The 19,548-nt window shown below is 38.7% G+C and overlaps 1 protein-coding gene across 1 annotated transcript in view; it reads left to right on the plus strand.

The window, feature by feature from the left end:
- BTC (betacellulin) overlaps positions 1-19,548 on the plus strand; it is a 42,203-nt gene that overhangs the window by 13,709 nt on the left and 8,946 nt on the right. The window contains exons 2-3 of the mRNA XM_007179821.2: positions 10,801-10,899; positions 17,781-17,898. Of these exons, the coding sequence (XP_007179883.1) occupies positions 10,801-10,899; positions 17,781-17,898 (217 nt within the window). The remainder of the gene's footprint in view (positions 1-10,800; positions 10,900-17,780; positions 17,899-19,548) is intronic.

Here is a 19,548-nt window from a genome sequence, read left to right on the forward strand (position 1 = left end):
CCTTTTGCCTCCTCTCTTTGAACTATTATGGAAATTCAGTGATCCCAGAGCTTTTCATTTAAAGCACTACAATGTCTGACTGTCTGGTCCGGCCTTATCATAAAGCGATAGAATTCAAAACGTCAAGTTTTGACAACTGATGATTTCTAAGAAACTAGCTCTAGGTTGCTATAGGGTTCCCATTCAATTTAGTCATTGTTGTCACAGATTTAATAACGGTCATGGCAAAAATAAAAAAGGTTGATTTACTAGCAAAGGCATTATCGTGGTGTTGACAGCTTTCAGATATATGAGTTAATTTATGTATGACAGGTTGTTAAGTTACTTCCCTCTCTGGGCTTTAAAAATATAAGAGTGTGGAGTTCTTTTATGAGTTAAAAAAATGTTATCCATCATTCTAAGCCCTTCTTAAACACCAAGATATTGTTTCTACCATTTGGAATAGAATTTTTTTTGGAGGAGGAGGAAGGAGATCATATTCTACTCTCCTGATTTTGAATGGACATAAACTATTTGTGAAGACCCTCTTATTTTTTCTCTACCCTTGTCTTGGCCTCCCCTCCTGGCTTTGAAAATCTGGAAGCCTGTCTTTCAGTTTTATAGAATAAGCAGTCCTCCAGGTGGTGTGATTTGAGAGACCTTAGAAAAATCCCTCCTTGTCCTGGATCAAGGCTCCCCCATGGTGTCCTGATGCCCCCAGTCCTCACTGTACTGGGACACAAAATCGTGCACTTCTTAAGGGCCTTTCAACTACCTCCCTTGTCCCTTGATCAGCTCTCCACTCATACCAGCTTGACCCTCTTTTGGGACTTCGAGGCCATGTCCCAGGGCATGTGTTCTGGCCTCTCACTCACCAAGGGACCAGAGATTGGGGGAGGCAGCACCCAGTGGGGAAAATTTTGTCCAAAAGAAAATGGGCGATGGAAGTGACTGGGGCAGAGAAATTCCTCCTTCATTCTTTCTTCTGTGAGCTACTTCAAGACGCAGTTCCTTTCTGAGCCTTTTACATGGCCCATGGATGAGTGAATGTGTCACTCATTTCAGTGTCTTTGTGGCTCACTCTGGAGCTGCACCCAGCATGATGGGTACACACATTGCATTGCTTTGCCTCCTTCTCTGCTTGCTTCCCTTTTTCTCATACTCATGGCCCAGAGCTTGTATCTCCCTAATAAAGTGATAACCCCTTAATCTGTGTCTCAGGCTCTGCTTTCCAGAAGACCCAGGTTGAGGCACTTGATTCTAGAGTATTTCTGTTGAGTTAAGCAATTTCTCTCCTTGCAGGTCTGCTTTGAAAGCAAATACATTTAGAAAGGGAAATCTATGAAGGAATTATGTTCTATTAGGGGAAATGTTAAAGCAGTAAGAGGATACTTGTTTATAGGAGGGGAAAAGACAACAACAAAAAAAGACAGAAAAGGAGTTAAAAAAAGATGAAGGAGGACATCAATGTCAAACTTAATCTATTTCACACTTTTTTACTCAGCCACCCATAAGCTCAATGTTAAACAGCATTTCCACCACTTAATGTATTTTTTTCAACTCCATTTTAGACATGTCCTCTTTTTGGACGTAGAAAATACTTTTTGTGTATAGCATGCATACTCAAGATTCTGTTTTTCTTTTTGACAATAAAGATACATTGGGAAATTCCCCAGATGCTTATAGTTTTTACTCCTAACGTTGATTTAAATTTTAAAATTTTGTTAACTTTATTTTTCAGAAATTAAAATTAGATTTCTAATCAAATATAATCTATTTGACTGTTAAATAGTATCATCTAAGATCTGACTTTATCTGTTATATTTGTATCAGTGAATCGCTTAACTAACCAACTGAATCATTAACTCCCATCTGACATAAACACCATGCTGAGTAATGGCAGAACTGTGCTGAAAATACAAAGAATCATACATGCAGAAGATGACATATTTCTATTAATCAGTTGAGGTGCATTAATGTCAAATATCTTTTTGAAAACACTGGAAAAAAGCAGCATGTGGAAAGACCAACATACAGATTTTCCTCATTGAACACATATGTATAAGTGCACTATAGAAGTATAATATGTATGTGTATTTATCTTGTGTAGTTTGTTTCATAAGCATACTTTATGCACAAGTCAAATCACATCATAAATGTAGAAATTTGTCAATATTCATTAATGAGGGTTGAGAATCTATATTTTACTAGAGTAATAAGAATTCTTTTTTTACTTCTGTTCTCTTAGAGCTGCTATTTTGTTGAGTGCTTATCTTGTGCCAGGCATTACTGGGGTTAATAATTCATAATTTACTTTTTGCACTTTCTTTAAACAGATAGTTAAATCGTTACCATGTAAGTTATATATTATGGGCCTCAGTTTACAGATGGGGACCCTGAAGTTCAATGCTGAGTAACTTAATCTTATCACAAAGCTGGTGATTAAAAGGTACATTCAGGATTCAAATACAGCTCCATTTGACTTCAAATATCTTTTTCCTATTAATCTATACTGCTTCCCTCTCATATAAATGAATTATCAGAGATCTGACTGTGAAATATTCTTCTAATTTCTGCTTATATTCATAAATTGACACATTCTCTGTTGATTTACAGTTGAATTGTCTAATGGGACATGGAGTGTGGTTTGATTCCTAAAATAAGATTGATGTGATGTCACAGGAAATCACTGGATTTAGTAAACACAAGTAGAAGTTAGGGCATCAAAGAAGATATCCTAAGTTATCAGAATATAGATGTATGGACATTTTGTGATAATGTTATGTTTATTTAAAAAATATAAAATGTACTTGGCTCTAAAAATGGAAAATTCAGCTCAGAGATGAGGCAAATACAACGTATATGACTGTTTAGATTGGTCACATTTGATCTTTTTAAATAGTTGACCCAGCTGGTGTATGACTTACCTCAGCGTTAGCAGTAACTTTGAGACAGCGGGTCATGTTCCTTGTCAAGCTGTGTCTCTTTGAATGCTTGTATTGTTCCCAATGACTTCATTCTCCAAGATGGCTGATGGGGATAATACTTTTAATACATTCTGTAATTGTTAATTTGAGAATCTCAAAGTGCATAAAACTAAATGGAGCTTTGACTCACTAAAGTAGAATTGGGTTGCTTTTCCTTTTTGTCTTTAATTTTATGAGTGGATTTGGTATTTAAAAAGCAACCCCAGAAATAGGGACTCAATATCCAGTCACTTAGCAAATGCAGCTAATTTAACATTATTTTGTTTTTATTGCTTGAATACATCTGAGAATTCTGCAGGTCATGTGCAGCAGGGAGGCATGGGTAATAGGCGGAATGAAAGAATAAGAAAACAAAGAGATTTTGAAATATTTGGATGACAGGTAAAATTTAACACAATAACATTTAAAACGGACAATACAAAATCATTTCTCAGGTTAAAATTAAAATGAAACAAAACAGAGCAAAAACAAAAAGAACAAAAAAGCCATCAATACACAGCTTTCCGGCAGTGTAAGTGGTTTAAGAGCTTCTTTTTATTCTAACCAGAATAAAACCCCTGTATTTAATGGAATAGTTAAAAAGGGCTGATATGCTATGGAGCTGCATTATCAGGAATATGGTGCCCACAATGTGAGAGCTGAGAGCCCCACTCTATTCTGTCTTTGCCAAACCATGTAAAATGGCGCTGTATTTTAACCTTGTTTTGAAGGAGGATGTCAAGGCTTATGAGAGGTCTTGATGATGTCAGGTAAAATATGGTTGGAAGAACCAGGATGTTTAGCCTGAGGAAGAGAAATCCTTTCAGGAAGACTTGATCTCTGGCTTCAAATATACGAGGATCAGTCACGAGAAAGAGAGATTAGACTTATTCTAGGTGATTCCAATGAGCAGAGTAAAATTATGGGAAGGCAAAAACCAGTTCAACATAAAGAAGCATTTATAGAGCTTTAGAAATAGGTGCTTAATTTTTTTTGAATGAATGAATGATTGTGAGTGAAAGAATGGATGAATGGTCTCATTGAAATGTGATGCCTTAGAAGGGAGTGAAGTCTCTGTGCTGAAATTTTAAAGGTGAACTCTCCCAGGGGATGTTTTTAGGGGAGCTGAGGGTTGGTAGGAGATTTGAATACCTCTAAGGTTCTTATTAATTCTGAAATTTAATATAATTTGTGACTCTTTTGAATGAAGATCTTATGTTTTCCGTATCTAAGTTCCATATTATGTTTTCCAGAGAACCATAGGTTCTCTGATAAAGATAATTTTAATAATGTATCTTCCTTTAAAAATTCTTTTGCTATATTATTTTACTTGATTTTTGTGAACTAGATTATGGAATAGGCAGGGAACCTATGATCCTAATTTCTCTTGAGGAAAAAGGTCAGGATAGTGTGTTAATTAGCTCAAGGTCACATGGTGAATTAATGACTGAGTTTGGTGATCTTTCCATAAAAGATAATGGTATTTTGCCTAAGAAATTTTTTAAGAAGTCAAAAATTGAGCCTTTGAGGCTATGCAATTGACTTAGATTAAAGGAATATATTAAACATGAAAGCTATGTTTTGGATAAAAACTATTAAAACAGTTTGGAGAGAATTGCAATGGTTCTCAACCAATGTAATTTCTCCTCCAGGGAAACATTTGGCAAGGTCTGGGGACAGTTTTGATTGTGACATCTCAGTGGTAGGTGGAAGAAGGGAGGGGGGATGCTACAGGCATTTTGTGGGTAAAAGCCAGGGATACTGCTGGTCATAGTACAATGCACAGCATCCCACAGCAAAGAATTATCCAGTCCAAATGCCAGTAATGTGGACATTGAGAAACACATTAGATGTTTCCCACTCATTTTAACCAGAACTTGGATTTCCTTGAACAATGAGGTCAGATGTATTGAATATAAAATACATTTAAGCTCTTATTTTCCAAAGACTTTCCATTCACTCAAAATAGAGTTATACTTGCCAGAATTACTAACTTTGACTGCAAAGGACTACATCGCAATTGCAGAAGCGGCCCTGCCTTTTGGGCTAAACTTTCCAACCTCTCTGCTCTGCTGTGAATTCATCCTTTGCCTCTCTCCTGTACCTTTGGCATCTTCCTGTCTTTCATAAGGAAGACATAAGGAATAGTAATTTCATAATTATCTTTCATAATCAAGCAAAAGCAAAATAACTCTTTTTTTCTATACATATTAACTAATCTTAACCCCCCTCCCTTTCTCAGTTCAACATCTGTGAAGAGTAATCTACAATTATTTGCACAGCTTTCATGCCATTACTATTTCTTTAGCAAGATATTGCTACTGCTTTTTGGTTGTCAAATCTAATGCATATATTTCAGTTCTTATCTTTAATTCTCCATCAGTTTTTATACAGTTGACCAAATGCTTCTAGAAAACCTCTCTTCTTAGTTCTGTGGCTCTTCTTGATCCCTTGAGGACTCTTCTCTTTCTACCCCTCTATTATATTGATTTTTTTCAGTATTCTATCTATAATCAGCTTTCTCTTTTCACATGGCTCTTTCTAACAGATCAATATGTGTGGCATTAAATACCAGTTTATTTCTTATAACTCCTAAATGTAGAACCCGTAGCTATGACTTCACTCCACAGCTCCAGATCTAATATCCATTTACTGTCTCTAAACGAGACACAGTCATCTCAAATTCAGAGTGTCTAAAACTGAATTTTTCTTCATGCCTGTCTTAGTCAGTTTGGGCTGCTATAATAAAATAACATAGACTGGGTGGCTTGTAAACAACAAACATTTATTTTTCACAGTTCTGGAGGCTGATAAGTTCCAGATGAAGGGCTCTAGTAGATTTTCAATGTCTGGTGAGAGCCTGCTTCCTGGTTCATAGACAGCCGTCTTTCTTTTTTTTTTTTTTTTTTGACAGACATCTTTCTGCTGTGTCCTCACATGGGAGCTCTGTGAGGTGTCTTTTACAAGGGTCCTGATCCCATACACGAGGTCTCCACCCTCACAACCTAATCACCTCCCAAAGGCCCATCACATCCCATTAGGGGTTAGGTTTCAACAAGAAATTCAGTCTACAGTAATCCTCAACCTGTCCGTCTTCTTGTATACCTTATATTTGTGATTGGGACCACAATCCAGACATTCACTCTAGTTACAAACTCCGGAGTCATCCTAGACTCCCTTTTCCTTATCTCCCACTCTAGCCCATTAGTCACCAAGTCGTGTTTTGTATTTCACTTTGTGAATATCTCTCGCATTCATTTCTTCTTCTCCGTACAGATTTGTGTGCCGTCACCTCATTTAGGTATGTCTGAATCACCTGTATTTGTATTAAAGCAACCTTTTCGAACTGAAAGAAAAGAAGATGATCATGTTGCTTCTCACTTAAAACTTTTCAATGACCCCATTTTAACGACATAACAGAACTCAAAGTAACTAACGTGGCTCTTAGGCCATTTGTGACCTACCAGTCCTCCAGTCTCCTCTTCCATCACAAGCCCCAATCACCCTCCAAGCAAACTAGACAAGTTATTCATGCCATGTCTTTTTATAAGTTGTCCCTTTTATTTAGAATGCCCTGGTTCATTACAATTTTATTTATCCTTTTCTTACAAATTAATTTTGTTTTTAATAAAGTAATAAATATACACAGATTTTTAAAAATCGAATAGTACTAAAAAGTTTACAACGATGAATAGCAGATCTTTGTACCTGCCTTCCTGCCTCTTCACCTGCCTAGAATCAACCACTTTTGACTCCTTAAGGTGCCTCTTCTGTGTTTATCTCCGTATTGCTAAACAGTATGCTTATAATGCTATTTCTTGACTTGTCAAGTTTAGACTTTTACCTATTGAGATTCTCTTCTAATTCTAGTATAGTTACTATAGGGGTGATACTCAAAACACTTAAGAACTAGCACAGCACAGATTATGATTAATCACAGCCACTTTCCCCACATGGTCTGTGTTGGCTAATTACTGGTCCTGATTTTATGACAAATTTTGTTAAATTATCAGTATTTACATTATTATTACCATATAAATATTGCCCACTGCTGAAACAAATAATGTACTATAATTATGTTATCTTGCTTACACAATTTTCATTTTCTAGAAGTTATTAATTGATGTTTTAAAAAATCATTTATTACTCATTAAAAACTCACCATAATTCCCGTCTTCTCAGTGAGTCTTTGCTGCTAAGGCAGAGTTGTTTCTCCACTCTGTGTTATTCCTGTATTATCTCTTTTGTACTCATCACACTATACCTTATAGATTTGTGTGTCTATCTTCCTTGCCAAAATATGAGCTCCTTGAGTTTAGTGATAATATGTTATCCTTGAACCTTCAGTGTTGTGCACCAGTGCCAAACACAAAATGTTTAATAAATATCTGTTGAATTATGGATGGAACAGGAGTGGCCTTTGTCTTTGAAGCAGCCTTCAATATTGGGTGGATGGTTTTGTGAGCATTTCTCTGATTTCTGAGTCGCTCCATACAGATCACTCACTCAAATGCCTGTCAGGATCTACGTAGTTAAAATAAATGAACGCAGCAAGCCTGATGGGGTCTGTGGCATTTCAAGGGGTCACATGCTACTAGGCTCTAGCCAGCTGTTGCCATGAAGGTGTTTCAGATCTGTGTTGCCAGACCTTCTGCTTTTTAAATAGAAGCAGGAAAATCCAGGCTTGATATGAACGGTCATGATTCAATTTTTAAAAACTATGCAGACTAAATAAATGGTTCTTCAGGCTCAAGCTCGATTTGGTTCATGACCACCAGCTGATGAAGATTATTAGGTGGGAGTAGGAGGAACTGTGTACCCTGTCCCAGAGCCTTGAGCTTGGTGTCTGGTTGGCCTGAGAATGTCTCTACCGCAAGGGGTCCTCTGCAGGGGCTCTACCCAGTGGAATTCCTTTGCCAGCTGATACCAGCATGTGGAGTGAACCTTAGCAGAAGAGAGCCTGGGCTCAGCCTGCCAGAATGTTCGGAGGGCCGGGCAGGGTTTCAATGGAATCAGGACTTCCTCTGTTACGTGGAAATAAAGAATGATGTGTTAAATCATAAGCGATAGTGGGAAGGAGTAGAAGACTAAAAATTGTATACTATGTGCCAAGCCCTGTGTGTGCCTTTTCTTATGTTACTCAACTTAGCTTTTACAATACCCCTGAGGCAGAGATATTGTCATCTTCAGTTTGCAGATGTTGAATCTTTATGAGATTTAGTTTACTTTTCAATTTCCATCATCAGAACAGATCAACTGCAGGATTAATGCCTCTTGAATCTGCCCATGAAGAAAGCCCATGTATGGGAATTTAAAAATGATTTAAACCTGTTTTTATAGTAAAAAAGAAGATGGTTAAAATTTTCCACTAGAAATTGATTGTTTGTTTGTTTGTTTATAGATTGACCTAAGATTGGTCAATCTTTCAACATTTGTTGAATATCCATTATATTCTGTGTTAGATTCCAGAATTACCGAACTGATTAATATACAATTCCTGTGCTTGAGAAGTCGTAAATGATTGTTTCTGGTTTGTTCTAAGTGTGAAAGGAGGGGGCCAGGTGTTGGGATAAAAGATAGGAAAAATCTGGAAATTTGGTGGCCAAATTGTTGTTTCTTTTTTTAAATTTTGAGCTACTCCTTTTTTCTTGTTGCAACAAACAATATTCAGGTAGAAAAATAAGAAAGTACAAATAAAGAAAATTAAGGAAAAAGTCTTCTTCTAACCATTGTGGGCAACTCTCTACCTACTTACTTACCCAACTTTTTTGGCTATTTATCTGTATGGATATTTTTATACTTATCACAAACAGATGCAAACACTCAGATCCCACTACATTACTATTCTGTAGCCTGCTTCCCTTTTTTTTTTTTTTTATAAATTTATTTATTAATTTATTTATTTTTGGGTGTGTTGGGTCCTCGTTTCTGTGCGAGGGCCCCCTCCAGCCGCGGCGAGTGAGGGCCACCCTTCATCGCGGTGCGCGGGCCTCTCACCGTCGCGTAGCCTGCTTCTCTTACTGAGGAATATTTTGAAATGTTTGAAAATCATTTTTTATGGCTGAATAGCATTTTATTGCATGGAAGTATTCCATATATTTAATCAATTCTCTATTGTTAGATATTTAGGTAATTTCTAATTTTTTATAACCAATGTCACATGGAGAAATTTTGTAGTGAAATCTTTTTATGTATGTTAAATTATTTCCTTAGGAAAAAGTACTAGAAATGAAATTACTGGATTTAAGTGCATGTACAATTTTAAGCTTTTAGCTTTTAGCACGCATAGTGCTAAATTGTCCTCCAGAAATGTAATACTAATTTACCCATCCCCAATGGATATGAGTTTCTATTTCTCTTCACTGTTTCCAACGCTAGTTACCACTTCTTTTTAAAAAAAAAATTTTTTTTTCTAATTCAATAGAGACAGAAAAGAATTTCTGTTTTGAAAGACTCTTTTTGAAGGCCTTTTGGCCTTTGACCTTTCTGGATACTATTGTTCTCTGGTACAATACTCTCACTTTGTGTTTTGGTTACTTGGTTGGCTGATTACCTGCCTTAGTAGCTTTGGAGCAGTTTGAAGGCAGAGCATGTCCTATCCACCTGTGTGTTTCTGGGTGCTCGTGGATATTTGTTGAACTGAATTGTACTGGAGGACATGTATAGTTTAGAACCTTGGCTAGATGTATAAATGTCAATACAACCAGTGGGCAAGTTACTCTGTTCCTACCAGTTACATAATAATGAGAATTTAATTGAACATCGATTATGTGCCAGCACTGTATTAAGTGCTTTGCACACTTAACTGGATGAATCCTCACAATGCTCTGAAGAAGAGATAATAGTCATCTCCACTTTGCTGATGAGGAAACTGAGAGGTTATAAAATTTGCCCAATGTGCATGGCTGTAAAGTGGCAAAAGCAGGTTGTGAACTCAGGAAAAATTAACTACCAAGCTGTCTTACCTCTCCTCCACTGACCTCCCCTCTCCAACTTCTTATTATAGATATTTAAAAATATATATATAAAAGTAGAGAGAACAGCAGAGTGACCCTTGATATACCTACCACCTGGCTTCAAGAGTTACCAATCTGTGGCCAATCTTGTTTCGTCTATGCCTTTCCCTCACTACCTCACAGCCCTCTTCCCTGGTTGGATTATTTTAAAGCAAATCAGAGATACATTAATTTCCTTAATAAGTACTTAAATACATATCTCTAAGAGACATGGACTCTGTTTTTTATATCCAAACCACAATATCATTATCACACTTGAAACTATAACAATTTCTTAATATTCTCTAATGTCCAGACAATGTCAGATTTCCTTAATTATCTCATAAGTGATTTTTACTGTTGCTTTGTTTGAATCAGGACCCACGCAAGGACTACACTTTGTATTCTAAGCTGTCCTAACCTCAACACAGCATTCCTCTCTTCCCCATGCCTTTCTGTGAAGCCTGTCCTTGTCAGAGACAGAGGTACTTAGCTGGAGGAATTTGAAATTTTTAAATAATTCCTATGAATTGAATATCTAGTTCGCATCTCCCCAGAAAGAAGCACACTCAACAGTTTATACCTGAAAAACACTGGGTCCGTGTGGCATGGAGAAAATACATTGCTACACAGGATGTAAGTGATGCTGGCTTGAAAATTCTGTCTTGAGCCCTGAGCTTAAAAAATGAGCCACACTGGCCTGTGTAGCCCTCCCTTGCTGCGGGAGAATGACTTGGAAATGGGTGCCACAGACTTGTTATTTTCATAAATCGTCATGACTTTGATAGAATCTTTCACATTGAGCACATTTTCATTGAACAAGTTTTCATGTTTGTTTTGGTTCTGTTTTAAAATTGAAGGTCTAGCGATCCTCCACTGTGTTGTGGCAGATGGGAATTCAACCAGGAGTCCTGAAAATGATGGCCCTCTCTGTGGAGATCGTGGAGAAAACTGCCCAGGTAATGCATAACAAGAGATGCATTTGTTTTTATCAGCCTTATATTCAACCTCAGAAACTTGACCCCCCGAAATTTTAAGTTGTTGATAATATAGTAATCATAAAACTCGGTAGTTTTTTGAGCACATGTTAATGTACCAGGTTCTGGGCTTTACATAACAGTAATTCACTCACTCCTTGCAAGAACCCTATGAGCTGGATAATATTTTTTACTTTATTTCAGGGTGAAGCTAGAAAGAATACGTAACTTGCCAAAGGTCACACAGCTGATATATCACAAATCTGGGATTCACGCTCAGGTCTTTCTCATTCTAGTGCTCCCATTCTTCATCATTATACTCTTTTGGGCATTGTAGATGTGTGTGTGCTTCAGCCTCTAGCATGTGATGTCTTGGGCTAGATTCATAGAAAGCTGGCATATTCTATTCAAATTAAAATTTTTTTTTTCTATTTTATAACTTAAAAGAAGGGAAGAAGGCAACAATTTTAAAACATATTTTACCTTGGAGATTCCTGAATTAGTATTCTCAAAGTTAGTAGTCTGAGGCAGGGATCAGCCTTAGTAAAGAGTCAGATAATAAGAATTTAGGTTTTGTGGGTCATGCGGTCTTTGTTGCAACAATTCTGCTCTGCCACTGAACTATGAAAGCAGCCATAGACCTATGCAAATGAATGGCCTTGGATGTCTTCCAATAAAACTTTATTTAGAGAAACAGGCTGTGGGCCAGATTTGGCTTCTGGGCCATAGTTGGCTGACTCCTGGTCTAAGGTCTGTCTGTCCTTTATAAATTGCATGGTCTGGTGTTCTACAGGAGCTGTTTCTTATTTTAAAACAAAACAAAACAACACAGGCCAATTGCAAAAGTAGGGCAGAGTGGAGAAGAGCCTCTTGTATTCCCTGGAAACTTCTCTGAGCTGGGAGTATGGTGATGTGGTGTAAGTGCTCCTTTCCTAGCACCCTGAGAATGTTGTAACTGAGCCAGGAACACGCTGAGCAAGTCATCCTGACGTGAGTCATCAGTTCCAGCCCAACCTTCATCTTTTTTTCCCTCCCGCTAGTGGGTGGTCTGGCATCGCTGTCTTAGGTCATGCTTGTGCGGGTCCTGTCACCCATGTAGTGAGAAGGACAAAGCCAACTTTATGTGTTTGTGTGCTTTTCTTCAGTCTGGTTTCAAATGTCTTAAATGACAGCATTTTCACATTTCCTTTGGGAGATTATTCCATAACCTGATGATTGACAGTGTTAAAAAATCTTCCTCATCCTCCTCCTAAATGTATTTTTAAATTCTTTTATTGTAGTGAAAACATTTAACGTAGGATCCGCCCTTTTCACAAAATTTTAAGTGTACAGTACAATATTATTAATTATGGCATCTGATGTTGTATAGTAGACCTCTAGAAATTATTTATCATACAGAACTGAAACTTTAAGAGGAGAGAGGAGAAGAGATGAGAAAGCATTAAGCCTCAATGCATTGCAAAATTTAGAGGTGAGGGGGGCTGAGGTCAAACCAGCAGGGGAGAATGAGCAAAGGAGGTATCCCATGCATTCTTTTTTTTTTTTTTTTCCCACATGCACTCTTGAAAAACAAAAGGAAATACAATTTTTTCCCTTTCGATTCTTCTTTGTCTCCTAGCCATAAATAATTTTAGATACATGAAATACACTCAAATCTCAACACTGGATTCTTTTTTCTTCCTTTAAAGGGCTGGAATGAAAAGGGCAGCTCTAAGTGAAGGTTCACTCCTGTAAGCTCAGAAATGGTTGGCACAGTCCTTCTGGTTAAAAGACATGCTGATCAGACCTGATTGGCCCCCCCGTGTAAGCATATCCTAGTAGCCCAGGAGGGTAATAAGTACATCTGTGAGATTTATTTTTCTTTTCCTGGAGAAACAGACCAGTTCACATTTTTACAGGAAACGGCATTGAATGTAAGACAAATGGGAATCCTCAATTACAATAAATTTACCAATTTTGCACTTTTTCAAGAGCATCATGAATTTACATTCCCCTGTCCCACAGAGATAGTTGGCAAGATAAGAAGGAAAATTAACTTAAAAAATATAAAACTTTCTTCCTCCCCTCTTGGCTTAAGAAGGTTGTAAAATGAAGAAACTCTTATTGGGAAGGTGCTTAGAATATTAAAGCCTCAGGCTGTACTTCATAGAATAGGAGGCAACGTTTCTCCAGACTCTGCTGTGACCACTTGAACTCTTCTGTGCACTGGTTGTTCCCCCTATTTTTTAGGTCAGATATCTGTGTGAGAAGATGAATTTATAGGTATTTGTTTTCCTTCCTCTCTCTCCTTGGTAACACTTGTGGGACTTCTATCTCAAAATTTAGTATCCCTTTTTAAATCTCTTACACAGAGATTGAACTATGTATCTAACTAAAGGTAGAGATACAAGAGGTTATAAACATTGTAGTGAGATTTACCAAAAAAGCATTGTCATAGTAATTGTATATTACCCTTAGAGTTGATTTCAGAAGAGTTGCTGATATTAATATCATTTGCAAAATCATTAAATAGATTTTTCATGAGCATTATTGGAATAAATAAGGGAAGGTTTTCTGAAAAGTAAACCTAATGTATCAATTGTGAAGAGTTTTAATCACAAAGGCATCACAAAGCCTGTTTTGGCTTGAGGTTAAGAATTATGTACAGAAAGACTAAGGAATCACACTGTTCAATCAAAGCATCCATCAAATTGAGGAAAATTCCATATTTAAACTAGGTTATTTGGGTGTCTGCTGTATTCCTCCACTTTAGTTTGGCCCAAGGGAATCCATCACATGTCATCTAATTATTCATATGATCCTAAGAAGGTGACCACTTCCTATCTATCTGCCCATACTATCAGTGAAAGCTATTCTTTTTCCTGATCCCTTTCGCTAACTCTTAAAATCAAATTTTGACATCACTGACCTGCAGTAGCCCTGGTGGTTTCTTATTTAATTGGTTGTAGAATCTTTGAAATACAGTTTCTCATGAAGAGTTTACGATATGTTACCTGTGGTGCCCATCTGTTTATAAGACTGTGTTGCGATCTGGTCCTCTGGTACGTGTAATTTTCTCCAGCAATTTTGTGGGACAAACTCACTCCCACAGGAAGGTTTTGGTTTGAGGAATGTGGGTTGGAAAAGAGTAAGGTGGGAGGGAAAAAGATCAGTTAAGTTCCACCACCCCCAGTATCAGGGAAATCTTCACGGTTGTGACATTTTCAAGACCATACCATTTACTTCTCAAAAGAGAAACACAATACATGGGACTAATCATTCTTTTGTCATAAGATTAACTTTTCCTTTTTCTTGGTAAACATCTCTGGAATGGAAGGGTAGATTTTGCCATCCCCTGCCCTATGTCATCAGGTCTCATAATAATCAGAAAATGTTAGATTTCACAGCTATTCAATTTTCAGATAATGTGACCTTGATGAATTAGATGAAAGCAACTGGAATTTTAGGTGCATTTCAAAAGGGGGAATGCTGATAAGCCTTCTCATTACCATGAGAAAGAGAGAGGATCCCATTTGGGTTTTTTTTGGAGGGGGACGCTGTATGTGTGATTAATTTTTCTTCCAGGTTTTAAAGTTCCAGAGAGAAATCACAGGACATTTTCTGCTTGGTGGCATGGAAGGGTTTTTAAATCCAAATAATGCTGGGAATATTTAAGGGCATGCTTATTTGCAAAGGAGAGAACTCTGTGAGCAATCAAAACAGGGCCTGGCAAACATTTCCCTGGCATGGATTTGTGTTGCTTGGATGAACCATGGCTGATCAAATCACTGCATCCAGCAGCTGCTGGTTAAGGCGCTCTCTGGTATCTTGCTCTGTATGGTGTTTATTAAAAGACTGGCTATGTTTAAAGGGGCGTGACAGCCAGAGGAATTAGTAAAGTTCAGGATACAGAGCCATATGGCTTATATTTAAAGTCAGGTGTGCTTTGCAAAGTAGAAAAGACCTTTCTGGAGCAAAGAGATCTGTCAGTAAGTCTTACTGTTTCTTTATGGGAGTATAGTTGATTTACAGTGTTGTGTTAGTTTCAGTTGTACAGCAAAGTGATTCAGTTATACATATATCTATTCTTTTTCAGATCCTTTTCCCATACAGGCTATTACAGAGTATTGAGTAGAGTTCCCTGTACTATACAGTAGGTCCTTGTTGATTATCTATTCTTAAATTCATCTCCTTGCCCTCCATTTCCCTGCCCCAGGCCTATATCATGTATGTCTGCATGGCTCGGATATGCCTTGGATTCCTCTTTTCCCCCTTGGCATCTTACTTTAATCCATTCGCACTTTCCTGTCTAATACATTGATAAAATACTTCACAGTTTAGTTTTTACATATTTCATGTAATTTAATCCATAAGAACCTTCTTCAGCTCTCTCCCACCTTGTATTTCAAGGGTAAACACTTCAGCCCACTGACATTTGTGGTCTCTGACTTCCACTCACAGCCATCCTTGGCTGCTCTCCTTCAGGTCTCTTCCATATCCATTAAACCTACCACCCACCTCCCGCATAAGGCTGGCATATTCCCGACCCCGGGCTTTTGCTCTTGACCTTCTCCACAACTCAGCTGCTTGCTCACCTCCTCCTAAAAAAGTCTACATTTCCTAGAAGTTTTCTTTAATTAGATAAGCCCTCTTTGTACTGGCACAAGATTGCTCTTCGAATTGTCAAGATTTTCAAGATTCTAGGATCAAATCATTTACCGAGGACTTTATTGTCCCAGGTACTTTGCTAGGAATTTCCACATGTATTTTTTATTTGAGCCTCTCAACAGCCCTTTAAGGTAGATGTTATCATCTTCAATTTCCAGATGATGAAACTGAGGCTCAGACAGCTTAATTAGCTTGCCTGGACCCATAGGGCTCAGGAAAGGCAGAGCTGAAAATGAAACACTAATTTCCTTCCTCCTAAGCCAGTATTTTTTCCAGTGTTTCCATGTTTCCATGGTTACTATGGTTGTTTTTACTCATTTGTTGCTTTTTATTGACTTAAATTTGTTCTACTGTACCAATGTAGATAGTTAGATAGGATAGCCCTTGTTTCTTTGATGTTTTCCAATGCCTACTACATACAGAGCTATGGAAAGAGGAAGTACTTGATGGATGGAAGCTGACCTTCATTCGATCAATTTATTTGCCAAAATACACAGATCTTTGCCTTTGAGACATTTTGCAGTTATTTCTGGGACAAATTTCAATAAGAGTCCCATCGATTGGCATGCATGGGAGCAAATGTCTGGCACATACAGGCAGTCGGCATGGCTGGTAATCAAGTCACCAACCAAAACCAGGTCAGCCAGTGCCTCAACAATATTCTGTCACCCTCTGAAACTCTGTGACCTGGCATCGCAGAAATTTGTTGTGTATAGATCATCCAGAGTCCTTTGCAATTCTCCTCTCCGGTGACCCTGGGCAATTTTTTAATGTATGTATATGTATATGTGTATATATATATATATACTCATTTCATAATATTAATTAAGAAGTTTAGTAGTCACTGCTATTTATAAAGGGATTGTGTAATGTCATTGGGGTGCCAGGTGCGATACCAAGCCTGGTGTGAAATGCCCTCTGAAGTGACCACTGTAGGCTTTCTGGTTCCACAGGTGTCTGAGTCCTGCAAGCTGTCGGTCATACCATGACTATGGAATGGCCGACCCTGGGCTGGAGCTGGCTAGCTAGCAGTTTCTTCTGGGTGTGGGCAGGTGTCTGTTGTGAATCAACACATGGAACAGCTAGTTAGTATTTCTTTACTGTTTCTCTTGACAATCCTTGTTTCTTGAAACTTTCTACATGTAAACGATGGAGAAATCGCTCCATGTTACACCCCCTGGCTCCCACTTTGAAAAATTAGGCAATTAAGATTCTAAAAGGTAAGGCAAGGAAGGATGTCAGTGTAGGAGTGAAATCCTGGATATGAAGCTTACAGTGTTTTCCTCCTTCAGGGCAAGAGAAACCCTCCAGGGGTCTGATGAGAGGGATAATCTCCCATTCAGAGAAGCAGGACTTCTGGGTGCCGCAGGCTGAGAGCAGATGACAGCTACCTGCCTGACAGAGCACCAGAGTGGAGCAGGCAGGAACATGGACTCTGGGACAGGACTGCCCGGGTTTGAGCCCCAGTTCTGCCACATATTAGCTGCATGATCTGGGAAAGTGATTTAGCTTCTTTGAGTTGTGCTTTGCTCATCCATAAATAGCCCTTAGAACAGTGCTTCCCTCACAAGCCTCTTTTGAGTATGAAATGAGTAAATACAGCCCTCCCTCTGAATCTGCGGGTTCTGCATCCGCAGATTCAACCAACCACGGATCCCAACTGGGGGATACCAAGGACCGACTGTAAATGCCATTTAATACAAGGGACTTGAGCATCTGCGGATTTTGGTGTCACCTGGGGTCCTGGAACCGATCCCCCTCAGATACCGAGGGATGACTCTCTCTATAAAGCATATAGACCAGCATCTGGCACTAAGTGCTGTGTTTAAGTTAAAAAAAGAAAAAGAAAGGAAAAAACCCTTCTCTCTCTTCAATGCCATCAGCCCCATGTCTCTGACAATCTTCACGGAAAGAAGAGCCTCCTCTCTTACCACAATTACGCTTTACCCTTTAAACAGCACCAACGTTTCTGAGAAGTAGTTTGGACAGAAATCTTAGTTAAAATATGAAACGTTCCTGTCATAATCCCCATTAGCCAATCTCTAGGGCTAGTTTCGGGTCACAAAAGTCTGACATATGCCAGTGTGGGGAGAAGGAGAAATGAGAGATTGGAGTATATTCCACAGAAAAACTGGCAGCACAGGTAGGAATAGGATTGTACGTACAAATGTGTATTTAAAGTGAGTTGATTTATTGAATCATTTCTCATTCTTCAGCTACGACCACACAACCAAAGCGAAGAGGCCACTTCTCTCGGTGCCCCAAGCAGTACAAGCATTACTGCATTAAAGGGAGATGTCGCTTCGTGGTGGCTGAGCAGACGCCCTCCTGCGTGTAAGTGAAGCGCTGAGCTGACAAGCAAAGGGGTACAGACTTGTGCCGGTTTCGGGGGGGTGACAGGACTGGAAAGTCTGAGCTAATCCAGCCATCTGTCGTGATGCAGTTCCCCCTGGTCCTACCCCCTCCCCTCCCTGCATCACTTGTTTAGGGGCCCCGTTGGACAGCTACTTATGGAGAAACTGACGCACACTTTCCTGCTGAAATATGAGCGTGTGAAGAGTCCAGATCGCCTTCCAGGCAGGGCTGTGTCTTCTGCTGCCTTGCGCAAGCAAAACTGTTTCTGTCCAGTGTTAAGGATGCTTTTCAGCTCAAATAAACTCCCAGGGGTTTATTGCACTCGAATGCAAACACAGTCTTCTGGCATGTGTTAGGTGGTTCGTAGTGAATGTAAATATGAAGGAATTTCTGCCAAATTACAAGCTACTTTCACAGGTGTCAATTAAGTGCATGGAAATCAGTCCTATTTTTAGAGATTCACAAAGCCTGTTTAGTACAGCAGGGAACTGGGAGGAAAGTTCTCTTTCCAACTCTTGGTAGATTGAGTCCAAGTTTAATTTTACTCAGGCACAAACAAATTTTTTGCATATCTTAAACATTTATTTTCTTCTAAAGATGTCTCTCTAAAGTGCTGTCTGAGACCCTACCTCGTAGAGGAGCAAGATGATTTCTTAAGTATATTTTTGACCTAAAGTCATAGAACGCTGATGTTCTTCTGTGTAATTGCCCCAGTATTCTTTTTTTTTTTTTCATAAGTATCTCAGAACAGTGATTCCAAGCCCTGATATAGTGGAACATTGAAGAGTCATGGACTTCTTCAAAGTTTGATTATAATTAAATTTGATTAAAAAATCAATATACACAGATAATACTTCGAGGGGAATAAGAAAAAAAACTAATGTAAGGAAATAAGGAAAATGTGCTTGTGCGTGTGTTGGGAAAGATAGAGCTGATTTTTGTTTTTTTAGAAATGTATTTATTTATCTTTGGCTGCGTTGGGTCTTTGTTGCTGCATGCGGGCTTTGTCTAGTTGTGGCGAGCGGGGGCTACTCTTCGTTGTGGTGCGCGGGCTTCTCACTGCCATGGCTTCTCTTGTTGCAGAGCACGGGCTCTAGGCGCACAGGCTCAGTAGTTGTGGCGCAAAGGCCCTAGAGCACAGGCCCAGTAGCTGTGGAGCAAGACTTAGTTGCTCCACGGCATGTGGGGTCTTCCCAGACCAGGGCTCGAACCCGTGTCCCCCGCATTGGCAGGCAGATTCTTAACCACTGCACTACCAGGGAAGTCCAGGAGTTGATTTTTTTTAAAAAAATTCATTTAATAGCTCACTGACTTGGGAGAATATAATGAATTTTTAAAAGATTAATGCCCTTTAACCCAGTACATTTCTTTAACTGGTCCCTATGTCTGTAGATGTACTGTTCTTTAATATTGCTGCCTTCTAGAATGAAAACCACAGGGTGTAATCTACCTGCCTGAGATCAATACACAGCCTGTCCCCCTCAGTCAGAGGTTAAAACCCATTTTCTCCCTAGCTCCTCTGGTCCTGGCTTGACTTTCTAGCCATGTCTCTCACCACATTCCCCAATGTTCTTCCATAATCCTCCATTCCTTTGCATGGCTTATTAGACAAGCTCTTCTCATAGTCTG

This window comes from Balaenoptera acutorostrata, chromosome 5, assembly GCF_949987535.1.
Source record: "Balaenoptera acutorostrata chromosome 5, mBalAcu1.1, whole genome shotgun sequence".
NCBI classification, from domain to species: domain Eukaryota; kingdom Metazoa; phylum Chordata; class Mammalia; order Artiodactyla; family Balaenopteridae; genus Balaenoptera; species Balaenoptera acutorostrata.